Source organism: Copadichromis virginalis, linkage group LG7, assembly GCF_057382275.1.
Source record: "Copadichromis virginalis isolate Kocher_CV1m ecotype Utaka linkage group LG7, C_Virginalis_male_GT1.1, whole genome shotgun sequence".
In the NCBI taxonomy this organism is placed as follows: Eukaryota; Metazoa; Chordata; class Actinopteri; order Cichliformes; family Cichlidae; genus Copadichromis; species Copadichromis virginalis.
Window position 1 is genome coordinate 26,688,847 of NC_140624.1, and position 21,988 is coordinate 26,710,834.

General features: G+C 41.2%; 2 protein-coding genes across 2 annotated transcripts in view; one reads left to right on the plus strand and one right to left on the minus strand.

The window, feature by feature from the left end:
* dnajc24 (DnaJ (Hsp40) homolog, subfamily C, member 24) overlaps positions 1 to 21,988 on the minus strand; it is a 412,088-nt gene that overhangs the window by 153,734 nt on the left and 236,366 nt on the right. The window lies entirely within an intron of this gene.
* Positions 13,571 to 21,988, plus strand: part of ano1b (anoctamin 1, calcium activated chloride channel b) — a 38,498-nt gene continuing 30,080 nt past the window's right edge. Inside the window, exons 1-2 of the mRNA XM_085462745.1 lie at positions 13,571 to 14,056; positions 14,867 to 15,259. Coding sequence (XP_085318871.1) covers positions 13,952 to 14,056; positions 14,867 to 15,259 — 498 coding nt within the window. The 5' untranslated portion in view covers positions 13,571 to 13,951. The remainder of the gene's footprint in view (positions 14,057 to 14,866; positions 15,260 to 21,988) is intronic.

Consider the following 21,988-nt stretch of genomic DNA (forward strand, 5'->3'; position numbering starts at 1 on the left):
GTCATTGCTTCATTACTTCCCTGTTGTAGTTTTTAAATTTAGTGTAAGAGACCTACTATAATGCTTTCCACTTACGCAGCATTTTTCTATATTAGTGGTGGAACATACACATGTCTTGGGCAGGAATGGAACCAGAAGAACACCATCTACCTTGCCGGGGTGGAGTTAGCATGTTCCTCTGTGTGTCCGTGTTGGTTTATACCAGGGGTTGGCAACTTGCGGCTCCAGAGCCGCATGCAGCTCTTTAGTCCTTATACTGCGGCTCCGCGTGGTTTGGGAAAATAAATTAGAAGTATTTAGCTGAAGTGTATTTTATTTATGTTAGTTATTTTTTAACTTGTAGTTCTAAATTGGAAGATTATTGTGATATTGAAATAAAAAATAAAATTATATTCTATTATTTTTTCATCGCTCAAAATAAGCGTCACACTCGCGGAAGCCAGGGTACCCGCCGAATCGCCATGCATTTATCGAGACTTTCAACCATTACTATTATGGATAGTAATGGTTGAATCCACATTATGTCAGCAACTACTCTCCACCGTGAACTATGTTAAAAACAAACACCGCTCACGCCTCACAGACGACAGCTTACAGTCCTGCGTAAAGATGAAAGCCCCGATTTGCAGACGCTGTGCGCAGAGGTTCAGGAGCAGAAGTCCCATTGTAAACATGTAAACAGTAACTCAAGAATGAAGTAACGTAGGAACTTCAAATCGATACCATAGTTGTATCTACAAATAAACTTGGACAACTTCCGATCTCAGTAACCTCGACCTCAAGGTCAGAGCAAGTTTTCTGGAAATCTTGTGAATGTGATAACTTGAAAACAAGATGACGTGGAATTTTGAAATTGATAGCTTAGATGTGTCTACTAGGAGGCTGAGGGGTGGTACTGGGAGCTGCAAGTATTTTTAACTTCCACCTGGAGCTATATTGCCTCTTAGATTTTGCACTGTGTTTAAAGTCATTTAGATGGTTTCCTCTCCATCTGAACACTTCCTGTGGAAACAATGTGTGAACAGTACAAAGCGTATTCATCTAGGAAGCTGGGGATGATTGAGGAAATGTTCAGCGTTGGGCCCAGCTCTCAGCAGCAAGTATTCATCTCCGACATCGGACTGATGACAAAGTCAGACACTTATTTCAATGACGTTTTCTAGCTGCTCCTGTTCTGCCCTCTCACAAAACAAATCTGTAATTTTTTCCGGTTATTGAAAAAATGGTGAGGACAGTGTTTGTAACTGTAACTTTTTCTGCGTTTTGATGGCTCCCTGCTAATAAGCTCCAGGGTTTCACACTGCAGTAAACTTAGTCTGAAGTAAGCTTATTTTTAAGTTTCTTCCTGCATCTCATGACTTCTCTATAATGGGTGGTGGGAGGCGCCATAACTGCATGTCATAAACAGATGAAAGTGGATCTCATAGATCTTTTTCAGTGTCTGATTCAGAATCTGTGTCAGTGAGGTGCCTTCTAGTAAGAACAGCTGCATTAGGTTCAAGGCTTCTTAGCTTCCTATGTATTAAAGCAACATATGTTTACGTACTTATTCGCTCCGTGTCAAGAAAAAAGGTTTTATAGAGTTTTGGCTACACATTTTAATTCATTTTAAATATGACTGAACTGAACTTGGTAGATGTCCATGCCTTTCACATTAGGCCTGCTAGTTCTCTTAAGAATGTCTGAGCTGGCTGGCTGTCATCTTTGGCTTCCTGAAATTGATCTGACTCAGTGCTGCTGGACATGTCTTATCTCATGAAGGTCATCGATGTGCTTCCTGTGTCTGTTCTTCCCGTCCTCTATGAGGCATTGTGGCTGCATGGCTGCAGCATGAACATACCCTGCAATGATTAGCCTACATAAAAGACTGTATTTAACAATATAAACTTCTGATCTAGGTCTTGATGCAAGCACTGACATCCAGGTAAGAAGATTTGTGGGTTTCCACTAAAACTTTCCAGATGAACAGAATCAACATTTTGGTATATTGATCCAGGTAATATTCATATATGCAATTCATAGAGGACATACTGTACTAACACTGCAGTTCCAGGATGAATTATTCAGGCCTCTGATGTAACCTGTAAGTGATGTAATCAGTACTTAGATTATGTAGAAGGTTTTACATTACATTTTAACATTCTACATGTTTTAACACACATTCAGGTAGAAGGAAGTAGAAGCAGCAGATTTATGAGCACTAATCCAGCCATGCAAGTGCAGTTCCCCATCAGTATGTAGTATTTCACTTGTTTACAATCCACATCTGTATAGCTGTGTTTTATGTCGTTGACTTGACTTGGCAACACGTCTGTCCAGAGTACAGAAAAATGATCTGACAAATCTCCACATGAAGTGACCTTGACATGACTGCATGGTACAAACTTGTTAAGGTCGAAAGATTTATATGGTCTAAGTTTTTCCCTTCATATAGACGCTGAGTTTTTCCACAGGGTATACAAAAGAGACGATTCATACCCCAATGTGGAATGTTAGCTCCAATGAATGACCGTTCTACCAACAGCAGTCACTTTATGCCACCACTTGGACTCCACCCACAAAGTAGGTCATGAAGGTTTACAAACAGTGGACTATTCTTTGTGAGGTAGATAAAGTGCTTATTTGGTGTATAATAAAGCACTGTAGGGTTAAATGTGCTCCAAAGCTCTTTGACTGTGCAGGAAGATTAGGAAAGTGCTTTACAACTGCTGTTACAACCTGAATCACAGACACCTTGTTGTTGTTAGCTTGGAGCTTTTTGCTGCTCAGGCACTGATGAATCTGGAAACCACTAATAGTTAGAGGTAGTTGTGACAAAGTGGAGAAGCAGTTGTAATTCTCTCCATTTGTCCCATATGTGTTTACCTTTTTTTTGCACATTGTACACATTATTCTGTTTCTATGTATTTGCTATGATTTGCTATTTGTCAAGTAACATTGCTTCACTCACTATCCCGGGTTTGTTTGTGTAAGCGTTTTGTTGCCGGCAAATCAAATATTCTGCAAATTAAGACAAATACTAAGTTATGTTTCTTTATACTTTATTATGTTACAGATTAAGTCATTTGTTCATACTTACTCTGTTTGTCTTTTCAGTCTTCATGAGTGTCAGGTGTGGGGAAACGCCCGCTTGGCATTTCCTCATTTTAAAGTCCTGATCATGTCACACATGACATCATCAGGTCAAACCATGTGGAGGGGTTTCTTTTTCCAGAGAGATGCTTCCTTTTGTTTGTGTTAATGTTTAAAGGGATTTGTTGAATGTTTTTCCTTTTGTTAATACTGCCATTTAGTTGTGTAAATGTGCATATTAGAAGTGTGTAGAGGTTTTGTGTTTTTAGATAACCTGAGTAGAGTTTTAGATCCCTCAGTTGAGTGAGTGGTACTGGCTGGGCAATTGGAGGGAAATTGATGGCCCTATTTAAAGCCAGTCTCTACCAGATGCAGGAGAGAGGAGAGGTGAGCTGTGTCACCAGAGCCATGTTATGTTGAGTTTTGTTAAATGAATTGATTTGGGGAAAGTTTTGTTAAGTTATACATTAAATTAAGTTCACTGCAAATAAATTGCTCACCTTGGAAACCCAAAATGTCTGCATAGTCTGCTTCCCTACCACCTTCCTTGACGTTCGAGTGTGACTACCTCACAAATGGTGGCAGCAGTGGCTCCAGGCCAGTAGGTAGCAGCAATGCAGAAAGGGGCCAGACCAAAAAAGCACCAAGTGCCAATGGACTCTGCAAGTGAGGAGCCTCCAGTGCTCAATCAGCTAGAGGAAGCAGAGCAAGAGCAAGGTACTGAACTGCATAACCTTGCTGAACTTTCAAACCTCCTGCGTGGTTTTATGAGGCAACAAAGCGACAGAGAGGCCCAATGGGAACTGGAGAAGCAGCGGCAGGAAGATCGCTGGCGGAAAATTCAGCACCAGTTCACTCAGCTCCAGCAGGAAGTGCAATCAGAACGTCGAGAGCATCAGCTGTTGGTGGAAGGTGCAACAGCAGATTCAGAGACACGTTTGAGGCCTACTGCGGAGCATCCAGCAATGCCTCAGTTACAATCTAACGTCATGGAGGCCGCAACAGCATCTCAGTCTGCCTCCTTAACAAGACCACCAGTTTGGAAAGGGCCTAAAATGCAGCCTTATAATGAGGACGAAGACATTGAGCATTACCTAACAACCTTTGAGAGGATCGCAAGCGGGTGCCAGTGGCCACACGAGGATTGGGCATTACATCTTGCTCCACTTCTCACTGGTAAGGCACGAGCTGCTTTTGTAGCCATGGACATTGATGAGATTATGGACTATGTAAAGGTGAAGAAAGCTGTTCTTGAAAAGTTTGAAATATGTGCAGAGACTTACAGACTCCGATTTCGCTCCACTACGTTGGGCGATGGCGAGACACCTAAAGAGTTAAGGACACGCTTGAAAGAATTGTATGATAAGTGGATAGTTCCAAGAGAAAAGTCCAAAGATGAAATAGGTGACGTCATTGTTTTAGAGCAGTTCCTGAGAGTTCTCAATCCCGAACTGCGCACGTGGATAAAGGAGCATAACCCAACCACGTCTAAGCAAGCAGCAGAGCTGGCTGATGCTTTTCTTGCAGCCCGTCGGCCACTAAAGAACTATGCAAGTCCCAAACAATTAGCCCCTGTAATAGCAGGTAGGACAGAGAGTGGTAACAGTCAAAAAACTAGGAATTTCAGGCAGGGCCCCCATAATTCCACTAGTAGTCGGGCTAGGGAAATCAAGCAACGTGGGCCTTTAGTGTGTCACTCCTGTGGTCAAACAGGTCACTTTAGGGCAGATTGTCCAAGTCAGACTGTCAGTAACACATATATGTGCTTTTCTTCAAGGGGTGTCGAAGATGAAGTTGAGTCTTCAGCGCCCTCTTCTCAGCATGAGCGCACCACATGCGTTTTTATTGAGGAAAAGCCATGTGTGGCTCTTCTGGATTCAGGAAGCAGCCGTACCTTGGTTAGGCAGGAATGTCTTCCTAGGGATGCTACATTTTGTGGCAAGGTAAAAGTTTGGTGTGTTCACGGTAATGATGTGGATTACCCAATTGCCAATATTAATATTCAGATTGACGGCAAGCTGTATTTACTTTCCGTGGGAGTTATGAGTAAACTGCCATATCAGGTTGTGTTGGGCCGTGATCTTCCCATTTTGCGAGATCTGATAGCCAGGGGAGAGGAAATCAACCCAAGTGTTACAGCTGAGTCTATGGTAGCAGTCACCAGGTCAAAATATAAGCATCATGCGGAAGAAGGTTTAGGTTGGGGTGAATTTCCTTTCGCTAACAGTGATGTTCCTGATTTTGAAGGATTAAGTCAGGGTCGCATAAGAAAGAGCAGAGTCCAGAGACGACAGGCTAAGCTGAGGGGGACAAAGTTCACTGAACCAGTTCCAGTGCCACAATGTGATGAATTACTAGTCGTACCTGATGAAATGGCTCAGCTTCAAAGAGAGGATCCATCTCTAGCTCCCCTGTTTTCAAAGAGTGTCACAAACGCAACAGAGGTCACTGAGAGAGGCAGAGAGCTATTTTTCCTAAAGGGCGAGCTATTATATCGCCGTAGTAGGGTTGGAGACCAGTTGGTTGTGCCTAAGAGTTTAAGATCCACAGTACTGCAGTTAGCTCACTCAGTCCCTTGGGCAGGACACCTGGGTCAAGCCAAAACCTTCTCTCGTATGTCAACTAGATTTTACTGGCCACAGCAGTTTACGGACACTGTGCAGTTTTGCAAGTCTTGTCCCGAGTGTCAGTTAACAGCACCCGAAAGGAAAGGTGACAGGGCTCCCCTGATCCCTATGCCAGTCATAGACACCCCGTTCTCTCGTGTTGCGATGGACATCATAGGCCCATTAGAGAGGAGCAGTGCAGGGCACAGGTATATTTTGGTAGTGTGTGACTACGCTACAAGATATCCCGAGGCTTTCCCCTTAAAAAAGGTTAAAGCTCGTCAGATTGCCAACTGCTTAATACAAATGTTCTCGAGGGTAGGCATCCCAAAAGAAATCATTACTGATCAAGGGTCCAACTTTACATCTAACTTCATGAGAGAAGTCTATAGATTGCTGGGGATCAAAGGTATTAAGACAACTCCCTACCACCCACAAACAGATGGCCTTGTTGAACGTTTCAACAAAACCCTTAAAGCTATGTTGAGGAAGTTTGTGAAAGATACAGGAGCGGATTGGGACCAGTGGCTTCCTTTCTTGCTCTTTGCCTACAGAGAGGTACCTCAAGCTTCCACAGGGTTTTCTCCTTTCCAGCTCTTGTATGGCCACGCTGTCCGGGGTCCCCTTGATGTGTTGAAAGAAGCTTGGGAGGCTCCAAATCCCAGAAAACAATGCAATGTTCTTTCATATGTACTGAAAATGAGAGATAAGCTTGAGGAGCTCCAAGAGCTGGCCAATACTCATCTGGTTGGTGTCCAACAACGTCAGAAGCAGAGTTATGACAAAGCAGCTCGTAGGAGGATTTTTCAAGAGGGACAAAAGGTTTTGCTGCTTCTTCCATCATCTGAGAACAGTCTCCTTGCCAAGTGGCAGGGACCGTATGTGATCAGTAGGAAAGTGGGTCCAGTTACCTATGAACTGTACATGCCTGAGCGTCGCAAGAAGCATCAGATATTTCATGTCAATTTGTTGAAAGAATGGTGTGATCGGCCAGCATCTTCACTAGAGTGTTGGGCTCGTGCCGTGGTCGAAGAGGAGGAACCACGGGAGCTGTTCTTTCCTTCTCCAGCAGGTCAACAACTAGTTCCTGATGTGAGTCATCTTACTTCCAAACAACAGACAGAGGTGAAAGCAATTATGCCTGCTGATCTTTTTAGCACCAAACCAGGTTGCACCAATCTCATCCAACATGAGATACGTCTCCACTGTCCCAATCAAAAACCTATTAGGGACACCACCTCACGGGTTCCTGCGAAGCTGATGCCAGCATTAAAACAAGAGGTGGAAGACATGCTTGACATGGGGGTCATTGAGCCATCTAGAGGTGAGTGGTGTAGTCCAGTGGTTCTAGTGCCGAAGAAGAATGACCCTAAACAGAGATTTTGTGTGGATTTCTCTAAACTCAATGCTGTTTCTGCTTTTGATGCTTATCCAATGCCAAGAGTAGAGGAACTGATTGAGCGTTTGGGGAACGCTAAGTATCTTACGACATTAGACCTTTGCAAGGGCTACTGGCAAGTACCTTTGACTGAGTCTTCGAAAGATTTGACAACTTTTAGAGTTCCCAGTGGACTTTATCGCTTCAGAACAATGCCTTTTGGTCTGCACGGTGCACCAGCCACATTTCAGAGGTTGGTGGACGAGGTTTTGAGAGGTGCAGATGGGTATGCTGCGGCATACATTGATGACATTGTGGTGTTTAGCGAGACCTGGGAGGATCATGTTCAGCATCTTTCTGATGTCTTTCAACGGATTAAGAGAGCCGGGCTTGTCATAAATGCACACAAATGTCACGTTGCTAAGTCTGAGGTGGAGTACTTGGGTTACGTCATCGGGGGTGGGGTCATCCGCCCTCAGGTGTCAAAGATTGAAGCCCTGAGTGCCTACCCACCTCCTACGACCAAACGGAAAGTGAAATCGTTTTTGGGTCTGGCGGGGTGGTATCGCCGCTTCATTCCCAACTTCTCTGCTAGAGCAGCAGTCCTTAGTGACCTTACTCGCAAATCTAGCCCCACAAAGGTTAAATGGACTGCCGAGTGTGATGCAGCTTTTGTTGATCTTAAAAACTGTTTGTGTAGTGAACCTGTTTTGCAGTGCCCGGATTTTACCCGGCCATTCACTTTGCAGACGGACGCTTCCGGAGAAGGACTTGGAGCAGTGTTGCTGCAGGGTGAGGGTGAGGATAAACGACCAGTGGTGTATATAAGCCGTAAGCTCTTTCCTAGGGAAATGAAATATTCCACTATTGAGAAAGAGGCACTGGCAATAAAATGGTCTCTGGATACATTGCAGTACTATCTAATGGGTGATGAGTTTGTTTTGGAAACTGACCATCGTGCATTACAATGGATGAACAGAATGAAAGACTCTAATGCCAGAATCACTAGATGGTATCTGTCCCTACAGCCATTTCGCTTCAGGATCCAGTATAGACCAGGGCACAAGAATGTGGTGGCCGATTTTCTGTCCCGTTCCATGGAGGAGTGAGTGCCTTAAGGGGGGGGGAGTGTGACAAAGTGGAGAAGCAGTTGTAATTCTCTCCATTTGTCCCATATGTGTTTACCTTTTTTTTGCACATTGTACACATTATTCTGTTTCTATGTATTTGCTATGATTTGCTATTTGTCAAGTAACATTGCTTCACTCACTATCCCGGGTTTGTTTGTGTAAGCGTTTTGTTGCCGGCAAATCAAATATTCTGCAAATTAAGACAAATACTAAGTTATGTTTCTTTATACTTTATTATGTTACAGATTAAGTCATTTGTTCATACTTACTCTGTTTGTCTTTTCAGTCTTCATGAGTGTCAGGTGTGGGGAAACGCCCGCTTGGCATTTCCTCATTTTAAAGTCCTGATCATGTCACACATGACATCATCAGGTCAAACCATGTGGAGGGGTTTCTTTTTCCAGAGAGATGCTTCCTTTTGTTTGTGTTAATGTTTAAAGGGATTTGTTGAATGTTTTTCCTTTTGTTAATACTGCCATTTAGTTGTGTAAATGTGCATATTAGAAGTGTGTAGAGGTTTTGTGTTTTTAGATAACCTGAGTAGAGTTTTAGATCCCTCAGTTGAGTGAGTGGTACTGGCTGGGCAATTGGAGGGAAATTGATGGCCCTATTTAAAGCCAGTCTCTACCAGATGCAGGAGAGAGGAGAGGTGAGCTGTGTCACCAGAGCCATGTTATGTTGAGTTTTGTTAAATGAATTGATTTGGGGAAAGTTTTGTTAAGTTATACATTAAATTAAGTTCACTGCAAATAAATTGCTCACCTTGGAAACCCAAAATGTCTGCATAGTCTGCTTCCCTACCACCTTCCTTGACGTTCGAGTGTGACTACCTCACAGTAGTTAACATTACAGATGTAGTATAGCAGCGGTCCCCAACCCCCGGGCCTCGGACCGGTACCAGTCCGTGAGTCGTTTGGTACCGGGCCGCGAGAGTTGAGGCTCAGGTGTGAAATGTATGGTTTTCAGGGTTTTTATCGGTTTTCAGCATTATTTTGTTATCGTTTTGATCGTTAACTCGGTTTTCCTGGGTCTTTTCACGTGTGTTATGTATAAATCTTTTTTTCGGTACCGGTACTAGTTTTATTTTGTTGTATTTATCCGCAACACATTAAAGGCCGGTCCATGAAAATAATGTCGGGCATAAACCGGTCCGTGGTGCAAAAAAGGTTGGAGACCACTGTAGTATCCAGTTGTTCAGTCTGACGTCACTAGCCGTGTCTGGGTCTAAACTCTGCTGCAGGTCCATATATCAAACGATCACTATGGCATTACTGAGAGTTGAAAAACTGTCTAAAGTCTTTCATCTTTAATAAAATGATCAGCGTTCTGCTCTACCAGGTGTAACAATTGAGTTTAACATCCAGGCATCCATGAAAACGGAATTTATGACATTTAACGGAGTTAGAAGTTAGCAGGGAGTTAGCTCGCTAGCTTCTATCTAAATACAATATAGCATGTCCTGACTGTGGGGTTTTGGAAACAAATTAAAACGTACAGCTCTGTTATCACTTCCAGCATAAATGAAGACAGAAAACTAAACAGCAGTGACGTTTGTAGGGTTACTGAAGTTGGGCTAGCACAGCTATGTTAGCATAATATAAACAAGCTAACTTTTTTTCCACTCGATAAAAGTTAACGTGAGTGTTCTCGGTGGTCAGGAACAAATGTAATCGCATGGCAGGATGCTGTAAAAGGACCAAACTTCAGCCAGGAGAACAACTGAGATAATCCATCCACAATACGAGGTTAGTCATTCATATACTGCTGCATGGGCTGTGCTGTAGTTACATCCTAAGGTTTTAAAAACTGAGCTTAAATAAATGATTAGCGGTAATAAAAGCTGAGGGAGGTCAACAGTGATCACTGACTGTTTTAGGAGCTTTTTGAGATTAAATAGAAGAAAATACAAAACATTAAACATGTTAACAACACAAAAGCCATATTAAACGCAGGCTACTTTAGACCCGGAAGTAGGATTCGTCGCGTCATCACTGAACAACCGGATAGTATGGTTTTGATTTAAAGGTATTCAGAAAATACTGATTAACCAGCAAGACCTTGTGAATTCTACAGTCCTCTGGTTTGAATATTTGATGATTTAATTTTATCCTCTGTAAGGTTCATAATTTCATAAAATATATGAATACGGTCTGTTCATAGGAATCTGCACTGTTCTTTGAATGATACTTACTGTTGTAATGCATGAAGTATGTCTTAACTACATTTTGGTTTCTGGGTAAGTGTTTATAACTTTTGTATTGTAATATAAAGGTTACCCAATTCTCTAGTAAGACAAGCTGTTGATTGCTGTTTGTCTCAGACGCTTAGAAAGGTGTGACCTGCAAAACCCCAGCTGGTCGAAACATAATTTGACTGATGTACACAAAGTTTTAAGCAATTATTAGAAAAGCTGAGTTACAGTATGTGAACACAAACACCACTTCCTGCTGTTCCCTGTGAGAATTGACCTTTAACCCCTATATCTTGCTCCCAGTATTGAGTCGGACACATGGCATCCCTTGAGAGCTCGACAGCCTGTGCTCTACAAGGTCTCTGCTTTCCTTTGCTTGATTCTGTGTATATTTTTTTACTCTTAAAGTCTAAAAATACACTTGAGTGCGGATGTTGCTGCTGTGTTACATAAACTTGTGGGATTGAAGTGTCAGGAATGAGAGGTTGGACAGAAAGTTTTTGGATCCTAGTTCTCACAAAGTAAACAATTATGGAAGAGAGGACAGTTTCCTGGAACAGCTTCACACAGGAAAATCTACACAGAATTACACTGAAGTGTCATGTTTTGATAACTTTTTTATATACTTGAGGAAAAGTGTCCCAAGACTGTAGAGCTCCACTTTAAAAGCTCGCACTGACAGTAATCAAGTCAATTATTATTACTAATAGGAGTAACTTACTGTGTATTCCAGACCGTGGTCGGCTACACAGTAAAGGAGAATGTCTGCCTTCATGTAATGTGGATCATATCAGAACTGTTTTTAATATTATTATAAAACTGTACTTGACCTCTGTATATATTGAACAAATACCACTGAAATTGCAAGCAGACTTGACTGTACATTTTGAACAAAATAAAGCTTAGAAGGAAGGTGACTGGACTTCTTTTGGTTTTTTATTTTTTAGAAGCTTCTCAGATGAAAGGTAAGATGTTTTCAAGAAACTTAAGGAAGTCCATTCGTTTTCTTTTCAGGCTCCCCGGTCTACCTGGATGACTGAAAACCTGCACAGAACCAATGAAACACTTTGTTGCACAGTGTTTTCATGTAAGGTGGTCTGGGTTCAGATTCAGGCTGCGTTCATTCTGTGTGGAGATTGCATGTTTCCCCGTGTCTATGTGGACTCTTTCTGTGTATTCTAGTTTCCTCCTACAGTCCAAAGACATGAATTAGGTTAGGGAGACTGGTGACCTGTCCAGGGTATGTTTTGCCTCTTGCCCCATGAAAGCTGGGATAAGCTTCAGCTCCTTATGACCCTGAGTTAATTGAGCAGACAAAACTTGATAGATATCCTTTAAACTATTCAACAACGGCTGCTGGTTGTTCTTTCATTACAGTATTAGAGAGAAAACAGTTGCAAACAATAAAATAAATCAATAAATAACACGTGCTAATAATCTTCAAAACTACTTATTAACAGAGGTGGGACCAAGTCATTGTTTTGCAAGTCTCAAGTAAGTCTCAAGTCTTTATCCTCAAGTCTCAAGTCAAGTCTCAAGTAATGTCAGGCAAGTCAGAGTCGAGTCTCAAGTCACTGGTGTAAAAGTCCGAGTCAAGTCACAAGTCTGAAACTTTGAATTTCAAGTCCTTTCGAGTCTTTAAAAAAAACAAACGAAAAAATAATGTTGCAGTTATGCTAAATGTAAATATTAGACCATGTAATTTTAAAATCTGTGTTTTTCTCAACACATACAAAATAGTGAACTTAGAAAATATACACAAATTGTGAAATTGCACCTCTTTAAAATGCAGCTCAATTAAACTTAGCTCCAAGAATAATTTTCACCGACAGTTCTGAGATAAGCTGCATGTTGTTCTTGGATGCGGTTGTAGGACCAGCTTTAAAATCGCATGACAAAAATATCATACACATTAAAAAAAAACTGCATCACCAACGTAGCCTGGACAACATTTGCTAGTTAGATGAAGTCAGCTATCTCATCGTAGCATATTTATATGCATATTTATAATTATACGGTTCTTGGAGTGAGTGCATACACTCATGAAGTTTAGTAACTTCCGGTCACTGCAACAAGCCCAGGTACAGTTTACCGACGGATGGGTACAGGCCCTTGAAACGCACCGTGTAGAAAGTAAAGACCATCGTATCATAAGTTTACCAGTCTCACAAATCGTCTTCATAAATACACATTCGTTAACCGTTTAATAATATAACCTTTGAGCTCAACGGTAATTAATTAGTAGTGGAAATAATTTCTGGTAGCATCACAGAAATGTAGCAGTGACAATAATACTGTATGTTGTAATCGTACTGGGCAATTAGTGATACAAAAAACCTGTTTTATCCTGTGAATAAAAGTATATGTTTTTGTCAATGTACCATAATAACAGAAGCGAAACGCAATATTGTGTCAGGATAATTTACTATTTATGCACAATAAATAAAGGAGCATAGCGCGACAATTTCTGTTCAGCGCCAGACTTGCTTGTAACCTATATCACCAATTATGTTAAGAAAAATGACGCATTAACTACAACAGCAGACTGACCTTTGTGTAAATGCTTGGAGCAGACTAACCTGTGAGCTGGAGTGTTCTGGGACGTTATATTTGACCTTTGAATGGCTGCAATCCAGTCGCCTCTTTGTTACTTCGGAAACATGGCTCGAACAATTTCTCTTCCACGACGTAATCCGATAACAACCGATGTCTTTACCCGTCGGCTTCCCGTGGCTGTCATGCGACCGGCTATTGCAGTTAATAATACAACAGCTTCTTGACATTTTTGTGTTTCTTTTTATCGCTGTGTGACTGATTTTAATTGAAAGCCTGCGTGCGCTAGTACCGCTTGCCACGAGTTCCCAGAATCCTTTGCGGTTCTACCCGTGAATGACGTCACATTTTCAATCTCTATATAATATGCATGTTAAATTTTATATTTGGGGTGAAATATCAAGTCTTTTCAAGTAAACCGGTTCAAGTCCAATTCAAGTCCCAAGTCATTGGTGTAAAAGTCCAAGTCAAGTCACAAGTCTTAGAACATTTTTTCAAGTCAAGTCTAAAGTCATAAAATTAATGACTCGAGTCTGACTCGAGTCCAAGTCATGTGACTCGAGTCCACACCTCTGCTTATTAACACCGCAATACTAAGGAGCTATGCAGGAGACTGCGAGAGAAGGAGGCACACTGTGTATTGAGGTTGGTACAGTTTAGCAAATACAGAGAAAGTGAGGCAGGGCACCTTGTGTTCATCAGAGTTTTATCGTTGTCTAAGTTTAGATCTTGGCTTGCAGAATGCATCTCAAGTAACAAGGCTGCTCACTCGCTTTAGTAGCACCACAATCCAGAGAAAAACAGGGCTTTACACAGAGCTTTAAAGGAAGACAAACACAGAAAAGTGGCAAGTCACTGAAAAATAAGAGTAGAGGCGGGGCTATCAAAGCCCAGCAGAGTCATATAGTGAAAAATCTCAAACAGGAGGCAAACACAGAGAGACCTAAGGCAGAACCAGGACTATTCTCTGTAAGAAAACAACTCTTCACCACATAAGTTTACCGTTTTTTCTACCTGGACAATGACAGAGAATGTAGAAGATCAAGTCAACTTCTCTCAAACCTCTGGGTCTGAGCAACAGACACCGCATTTTCTACGAGATGTCATCTTCCACGGCAAGTTTAAGGTAAGCATTTCTGCAAGAGACACAGAGACTGAAAGAGAGAGAGTAGGAGGACAGATAAGGCAAGATAAATAAAGACACGGAATAACATCTATTTAATAATAGTTTGGACTTGGATTTGATGTAATACTTCATCCTCACTGACCTAACTGAACAACTGATGATTGGCCATAGTTTTTGATGATCTTGTGCAGCAATTACAGCTATTTTAATATATTTAAATCTCAACATACTGGTTAAAAAATAAAAATAGTCAGCAGTCCTTGTTGAACACAACCAAAACTTTTACACTGATACGGTCTTTAAGAGTGCTATTGCCACTCTGCGGCACTGCTCATTACTTAAGGCAGATACTGCTGCTTTAAGTAATGAGAAGGATTAAAATGAAGTTCCTTCTGCAGGTCGTACACTGCACTGAACTGTAGCTGGTGTATACTGTGTTTTCTGTGCTGGTACTGGCATACAAAAGCTCAGTAAAAGTATAGCTTGATAAGTGCAAGTCCAGAAAGGAAATCTCGCTATTTTTACATTCTTTCCATGATATATGGTTTTGTGTGTATTAAAAAGCAAACAAACAACATATGTGAACAAAACTGTTAAATGTTTACATCATCGAACCCTGCTGGTGATCCAATGGTGTCAGACACTGAATGGCAACACTCCTGATTTGAGTGCAGTTCTTCTTGTTGGATATCCTCCCCATCTCTTTCTGTGTGCATTTCTTGCAGTCCCTGTTGTCAACTTATAAATGCATAAATCATGTTCCCTAGGCTCTCGCTCTTACATGTGTGGTTTAAATCTGCGTATTTTCAGCGGCTGAAGGCTCTAACTCCAGAGGAAAATACCCGCTCCCAGCATGGGCTCTTCTTCCAGGATGGTCAACGGCGTGTTGACTACGTGCTCACCTATTCCGTGAAGAAGTCGAGTGGAAGCCACTCCACTCGCCAGTCAGTGCATCTCCTCACTGAGAATGTTGTTACCCGCAGCTTCCGCCATGGTCCTCAGAGTGGTGGCGAAAAGCTCCGAGCCAAGCAAACACAAAGGACGAAAGACTCATCCTCCGTACATTCATCGACGGTTATCGACATGGAGTTGGGCTGTTCAGGAGAAATCTTCAATAGCCAGGAGGATCAGAAGGCATTCAGACGAGAGGAGTTTGAAGGAAAACTGAGAGACATGGGGCTAGAGCTGGAAAAAGATGAAGATGTAAGTTCTAATAATTATTTATTACAAAAACTAACTGGCCTCATTTGGTCACTTCTTTTCAGTGTGTGCTTCCAACCAAGCTCATTTCTTTCTGTCTTTCTTTCTTTTTTTGTACGTCTTATCTTAAATGAAGTCATGTCAAATTTTAACCTACTACAATGACAGTTTCTTTCAGTATACAAGCCCTTAAACTACATTTGAATATGTTTAATTTTGATGCTTTTAATTCATCTTATTATTCCAAGCATTTTTGAGCCCTTGTAACCTTTAAATTGGGTACAGGAGCTAGCCACACAATATCTTCAAGGCCGAAAAACACATTTAAGCTTTTTTTTAGCTTTTTTTTTTTAAAGAAAAAAGAAAAAAAAACTTCATCCAAATGAGTTTTACACCCACTCCCAGTGTCACAATCTGAAATAAAATATTTTTTATATTTTATATAATGTTTTCTATAACCAAACTTAAAATATCGATATCATGACATATCTCATAGTTTCAGTAACAAAGAAGCACAAATTTAATGCCTATGAGAGAAGGAAGTGAATATTCTTAGTACAAGCCAAATCATTTTTCTTTGCCTCAATAGGAAACCATCACCTGCTACCCTAGAGGGAGGCATAACTTTAAATTGACTACTTCTTTGTTTTGATACTTTTAGCTCTAAGTTTGCTGCTTTGGTTTTAGAGCCATTGCAGTTTTAGAGCTCTAACATACTGGCTCATCACCAGTGCTGTGAAGCTGTACTGGCAGATACTTCCTCAGACTATAAAGAGGAGCTCCTTAAACTTATTATCACCCTTGCAGAAAATGATGACTGACTCATGACTCATTTAGTGATGGGAATGCTTCCACAATGAAACCACTCATAAACCTATATGCATTACACTCATAAGCACTTTCAAGGCTCCTGACAGGGGGGTTATTTTGATGCTCATTTTGAATTTCTAAAGGGTTGTCTTGACTTAAGTTGCTGCTATTTAATTGAGTGTGTTAATATGTGTGTTTACAAGCAGTCAAACAGGTGTATCTGTGTATGGCCCTTCACGTATTATCATTTGCGAGAATGACCCTCAGGGGCGCTAAGTGTGACATGCCTACCATGAGAGATATGTCTGTAGGCTTTCAAAAAGGCTTGTTGGCCAACAGCATTTTTCCACTCAGCTTATTGTTCACCATAAAGAACAGCAGATCTGCACATGCACTAGAGAGACAGAAATGATACTGCTCTGCAGGTCACAATCTCCACTTTCATGCATCTCACCCTTTCTCTCTTACACATCTTCACTAATCCACTGAAACACACTTGAACACACAAACTTTAAACTCAATAGAATGTCAATAGAAAGAATTTATGAACTTATTCATGTTGTAAGAAATGTCCATACAGATGTCATCATATATTTGAAGGTGTGTTTTTATGTTGGTGTCCTTGTTAAAGGACAGAACAACAGCAAAAGCAACCTCACCTCACAGAACACATGTGCTTGCAGCTATGCCATGAGTTCACTGGTGACTCCAGCAGTGATCAACTACTGTATAAACACAAATCCTGACCTCTTTCCAGATACTGCTCCCAGGTACACGGATGACACAGGGTCAAAACAAAAACACCTGAACTGAATCTTCATAGACCTGTTAGAGAGATCTCTGGACCATAAGTCTTAACAATGAAGTCAACAATGAACTTTCACGAGGATCGAAATTTGCCATTTTACACTAAGCACCTACTGGATCACAAACTGTGGTTCTTGAAGCACCATGCCAGAAAAGCCTGATCTGAGCATGAAAAAAGTAATTTCCATTGCAGTTTGATGTTCTAATTGCGAACTATGTGAATGCACTGCTACACTGTTTCACAGTTTTGGCAGATTTACAATTTGACTTGATCTTGAAATTTCTGTCTAGTGATGACAGTGTCTAATAATAGTAATTACTATTATTATTATTACTACTATATTTTTGCACAGTGGTTTTTATTTACCTTGTAACTTATATAAACCTTATATTTAACTGCAAACGTTAGAAGATAACCGTTTGTCAATGTCTGCAATATTTTAAGAGGCAGCCAGTTTCTGTAAAACTATTTGCAGGGTTGCAGTTTAGCTGTATCTATATATCAGTCACTTAAAAGTGGAAACTGATATTCTGTCTATGTATAAGATGTCCTAATGCCAGAATAAAAATAGAAAATAGTTTTCTCCACAGCTGACCTGAGGTTGTGAGCACCACAGAGAGTCTGAATTCCTGGTTTTCTACACATGGCACTATCTAATTTCTGACATTTTGGTAACTACCAGTATTAGCTGATACTAGGTTAATTCTGGTTTAATGAAAAAAATCCCCAGTCTTTGTAAATTTCCAGTAAGTTGGACCTTTGAACTAACAGACAGGGAAGAGAGAGACTACAGGATCAATTTTCCTGAAACAGAATACACAGTAAAACACCAGTCTAGTCTCGGGACACAGGGGTGTTCAGGTGACATCAGTATTTCCTAATCAGTAATTCTAGTACCGTATTTTGCACACAGTTAGGCCCATATATATTTGGACACTGACGCAGGTTTTGATGTTTTTTACTGTTTTTTTTTTTACTGACACATATTCCAGTTACAGTTATAAAACGGACATAATGTGTAGAGTCTCAGCTTTAATTTGAGGGTATCTACATTCAAATTGGATGAAAGGTTTCATGCTTTAATGCTTGCTGGTCAATTGACTCAAAGGTTATTTCATGGGCAGTTGTGGGCAATTCCTTCTTTATTTCATTATCAATTAAGAAGATGCCTGGAGTTGATCAGAGGTGTGGTGCTTGGAAGTGAAAGATTTTGCTGTGAACCAACAATACGCGGTCACAGGAGCTCTCCGTGCAGGTGAAATAAGCCATGCTTAGGCTGTGAAAACAGAAAAACCCCATCCGAGAAATTCCTACAATATTAGGAGTGGCAAACTATAGTTTGGTACAAGAAAGCTCTGGTGAATGCGGCAACACAAAAGACCTGGACGTCCACAGAGGACAACAGTGGTGGATGATCACAGAATTATTTCCACGGTGAAGAGAAACCCCTTCACAACAGCCAACCAAGTGAACAACACTCTCCAGGGGGTAGGCATATCAATATGCAAATCTACCATAAATAGAAGACTGCATGAAAGTAAATACAAAAGCTAGGTACTTGAAGGTGTGGAACAGCTCATGATCCAAAGCAAACTACATCATCTTTAAAACATGGCGCAGGAAGTGTGATGGTTTGGGGTGTATGGCTGCCAGTCCCACTAGGACACTAGTGTTTATTAATGATGTGACACAGGACAGAAACAGCTGAATGAATTGAGTCTGAATGAGGTGTTCAAAGACATACTGTCTGCTCAAATCTAACTAAATGGAGTCAAATTGATTGGGCGGCGTTTCATAATACAGATGGACAATGACCCAAAACATGCAGCCAAAGCAACCCAGGAATTTATTAACGCAAAGAAGTGGAATATCCTTGAATGGCCAAGTCAGTCACCTGAGCTTGAGCATGCATTTCACTTGCTAAAGCTAAAACTTCGGACAGAAGCAGAGCAGAGCATTAAAAAGGAGGAAACCCAACTCCCCTTTCACCCCTTTGGGCTTTGGTCCTCTACCAGAGGCCAGGGAGCTCTTGGAGTGGTTCACTTCATTTCTTGTGGTTAGAAGACTTTTGGTCTCAATGTGAAACGTTTTGCTCAGATGTAGCTAGAGTCACATGCAGTGTTCCACAAGGATCTGTTTTAAGTTCCTTGCTGTTCTCAGAAATCAGAAATCAGAAAGGGTTTTATTGCCAAATGTTGAGCAGGTTTACAACATTAGGAAATTGCTGCGGTGCTTCAGTGCAAACATACTGTTACAAATTAAGCTTAAATAGACATGAAAATAAAAATGAGAATAAGAATTAAAAGTGCTAAGTAGATAGATATATACATGATATATACATGATATATATATGAGTGCAGGTGGTGATCAGTGCCAAACATGGAATGATGCAGTGAACACAGCGTAGGGTCATGTGTTAGTGGTGGGAACAGTCATACGGTTATTGTTCATGTGTCCAACAGCAGAGGGGAAGAAACTGTTCTTATGGCGAGAGGTTCTGGTGCGAATGGACCGGAGCCTCCTGCCTGAGGGGAGCAGGTCAAACAGACTGTGTCCAGGGTGAGAAGGGTCAGCTGTGATCCGAGCTGCACGCCCCAGTGTCCTGGAGGTGTACAGGTCCTGCAGAGATGGGAGTCTGCAGCCAATCACCTTCTCAGCAGAGCGCACAACACGCTGCAGTCTCTGTTTGTCCCTGATAGTGGCTCCAGCGTACCACACGGTGATGGAGGAGGTGAGGATGGACTCGATGATTGCAGTGTAGAACTGCATCATCGTCCGTGTTGGCAGGTTGAATTTCTTCAGCTGCCTCAGGAAGTACATCCTCTGCTGGGCTTTCTTAATGACGGAGGTGATGGTGGGCTCCCACTTCAGGTCCTGGGTAATGGTGGTACCCAGGAAGCGGAATGAGTCCACAGAGGTGATGGGGGTGTCAGTCAGGATGATGGGGGGGGGGAGTGGAGCTGTGTGCTTCCTGAAGTCCACAATAATCTCCACTGTCTTCTGGGCATTCAGCACCAGGTTGTTGTGGCTGCACCAGGACACCAGACATTCAACCTCCCTCCTGTAGGCAGACTCATCCCTGTCCGAGATGAGTCCAATAACGGTGGTGTCATCTGCAAACTTGATTAGCTTGACAGACTGGTGGGTGTATATGTATATCTCATGGTATATTCTACCACTACGCTAGATTATTAGTTCTGAATTAGTTTTAGTTTTAAATACATTTCTCATCATCTTTATGTAGACAATATTCAACTGTACCTTTTTTCAAACCTTATGAACTGGACAAACTATCCATTCTAATGGACCGTCTTAAGGAAATAAATGGTTGAACAGCGAACATTTTTCTGTAGCTTAATACAAACAAGACAGGCTGTTTAATTATGACTCCAGAGAGCATTAATCCCCAAATTAGACAACATCTGGGAGCTTTCTCATCCGCTGTAAAAGCTACTGCTCAGTAAATTTCTGATCAGTCTTTGGCTTTTGATGCCTACATGTAATCTGTGACCTGCTCTTGCTTTCTTCACTTAAGTAATATCACTAAACCTGAAATGGAGATGCTTGTTCATACTTTCATCTCTTCTCGATTAGACTATTGTAATGCCCCTTTTTTCTTGTCTGTCAAAAGCTTTGATAAATCGCCTTTAAACCATCCAAGATGCTGCGGCAAGACTTTTAACTCACACTCACAAATTCTCTCATATCACCCCATTGTTAAAGAGTCTGCACTGGCATCCACTTAGTTTTAGATATCAATTTAAAATCCTTGTAAGGCATGAAACGTAAACTCTTATGTTCATGGCCTTACAAGGAGAGGCCCCCACTTATATCATCAGCTACTTCACCCTTATTCTCCAAACCAGATCCTTTATTCCTTACGATTGCTGAAACTGCTACCATGTACCTGTCTGAAGCTTCCGAACCTTAGCACCAAAACTATGTAAGATTTAATCTAACGTGTCAATTCAGACAAGCATAACAAAATATTGGATAATGTTTTTGTGTGTTATGTTGTTTTTGTGTGACTAAACTGTATTTGTAATATCTTTGTAAAGCACTTTATAATATATTCCCGTCTTGTGTTATATAAGTAAATTTTACTTACTTAACAATATGCAGTAGCTCAGTGTTCCAATATTCGGAAGAAGAAACTGCTCTCATAACTGGAGATCAATGAGGTACAACACAAATGCTACACCAAGGGAGAGCCAGGACATCAGGTCGGGGGGAAATATCATCATCCCCACATGAGATTGGGTACCAAGCCCCAAGCACAACTGAAGTCGTGTTGTAGCAAGAGCAACTGACCTGAGAGATACCTGAGAGATAGGATCGTGGCTAAGCTGTAAACCTGGACCCTCTGTGGCTGATCACCAAGACTATGTGGAATATCCTCTGATGGTCTACTAGACTGGAAGATGTGAATGCAGCATTTTGGAATGCAACTCTACTGTGACCATCATCGAAATCAACCAGCTGATCTATACCACGGCAGCAGTCATCCCAGAGATGCTAGGCTATAAGATAATCAGCCACAAGGAGCAGGACCCGCCATGGAGAAGGAGACCAGAGGCCAAGATCAAGGCAGCACAAAGGGAAGTTTGCCAACTATTGGAGCCGGAATGCTGGAAGCAACATATATGGAATTATGAAGCAAAGAAAAAAATGATAAATAACTCTAAATATGTGTTATATTTTAAATTCCCCAAAGGAATTCCCTTTGCTTTGGTAACTGGACTAGTTCTTCACTTCACAGGTGTGCCTTGTCAGCGTTCATTTGTGGAATTTCTTGCCTTCTTAATGGGGTTGGGACCATCAGTTGTGTTGTGTAAAAGTCAGGATGGTGCACAGCTGACAGTCCTATTTGACAACTGTTAGGATTCATATTATGGTGGCTATTTTGAAGAATCTCAAATATAAAACACGTTTTGAGTTTCACACTTTTCTGTTTACTACATAATTCCTACATAATTCCATATGTGTTCAGTCATAGTTTTGAATAGTCATAGTCATGAACATAAAGAAAAACCATTAAATAAGAAGGTGTGTCCAAACTTTTGACTGGTAGTATATAATGATATCATATTAGCGAGCGAGAGAGATCTGAAGCC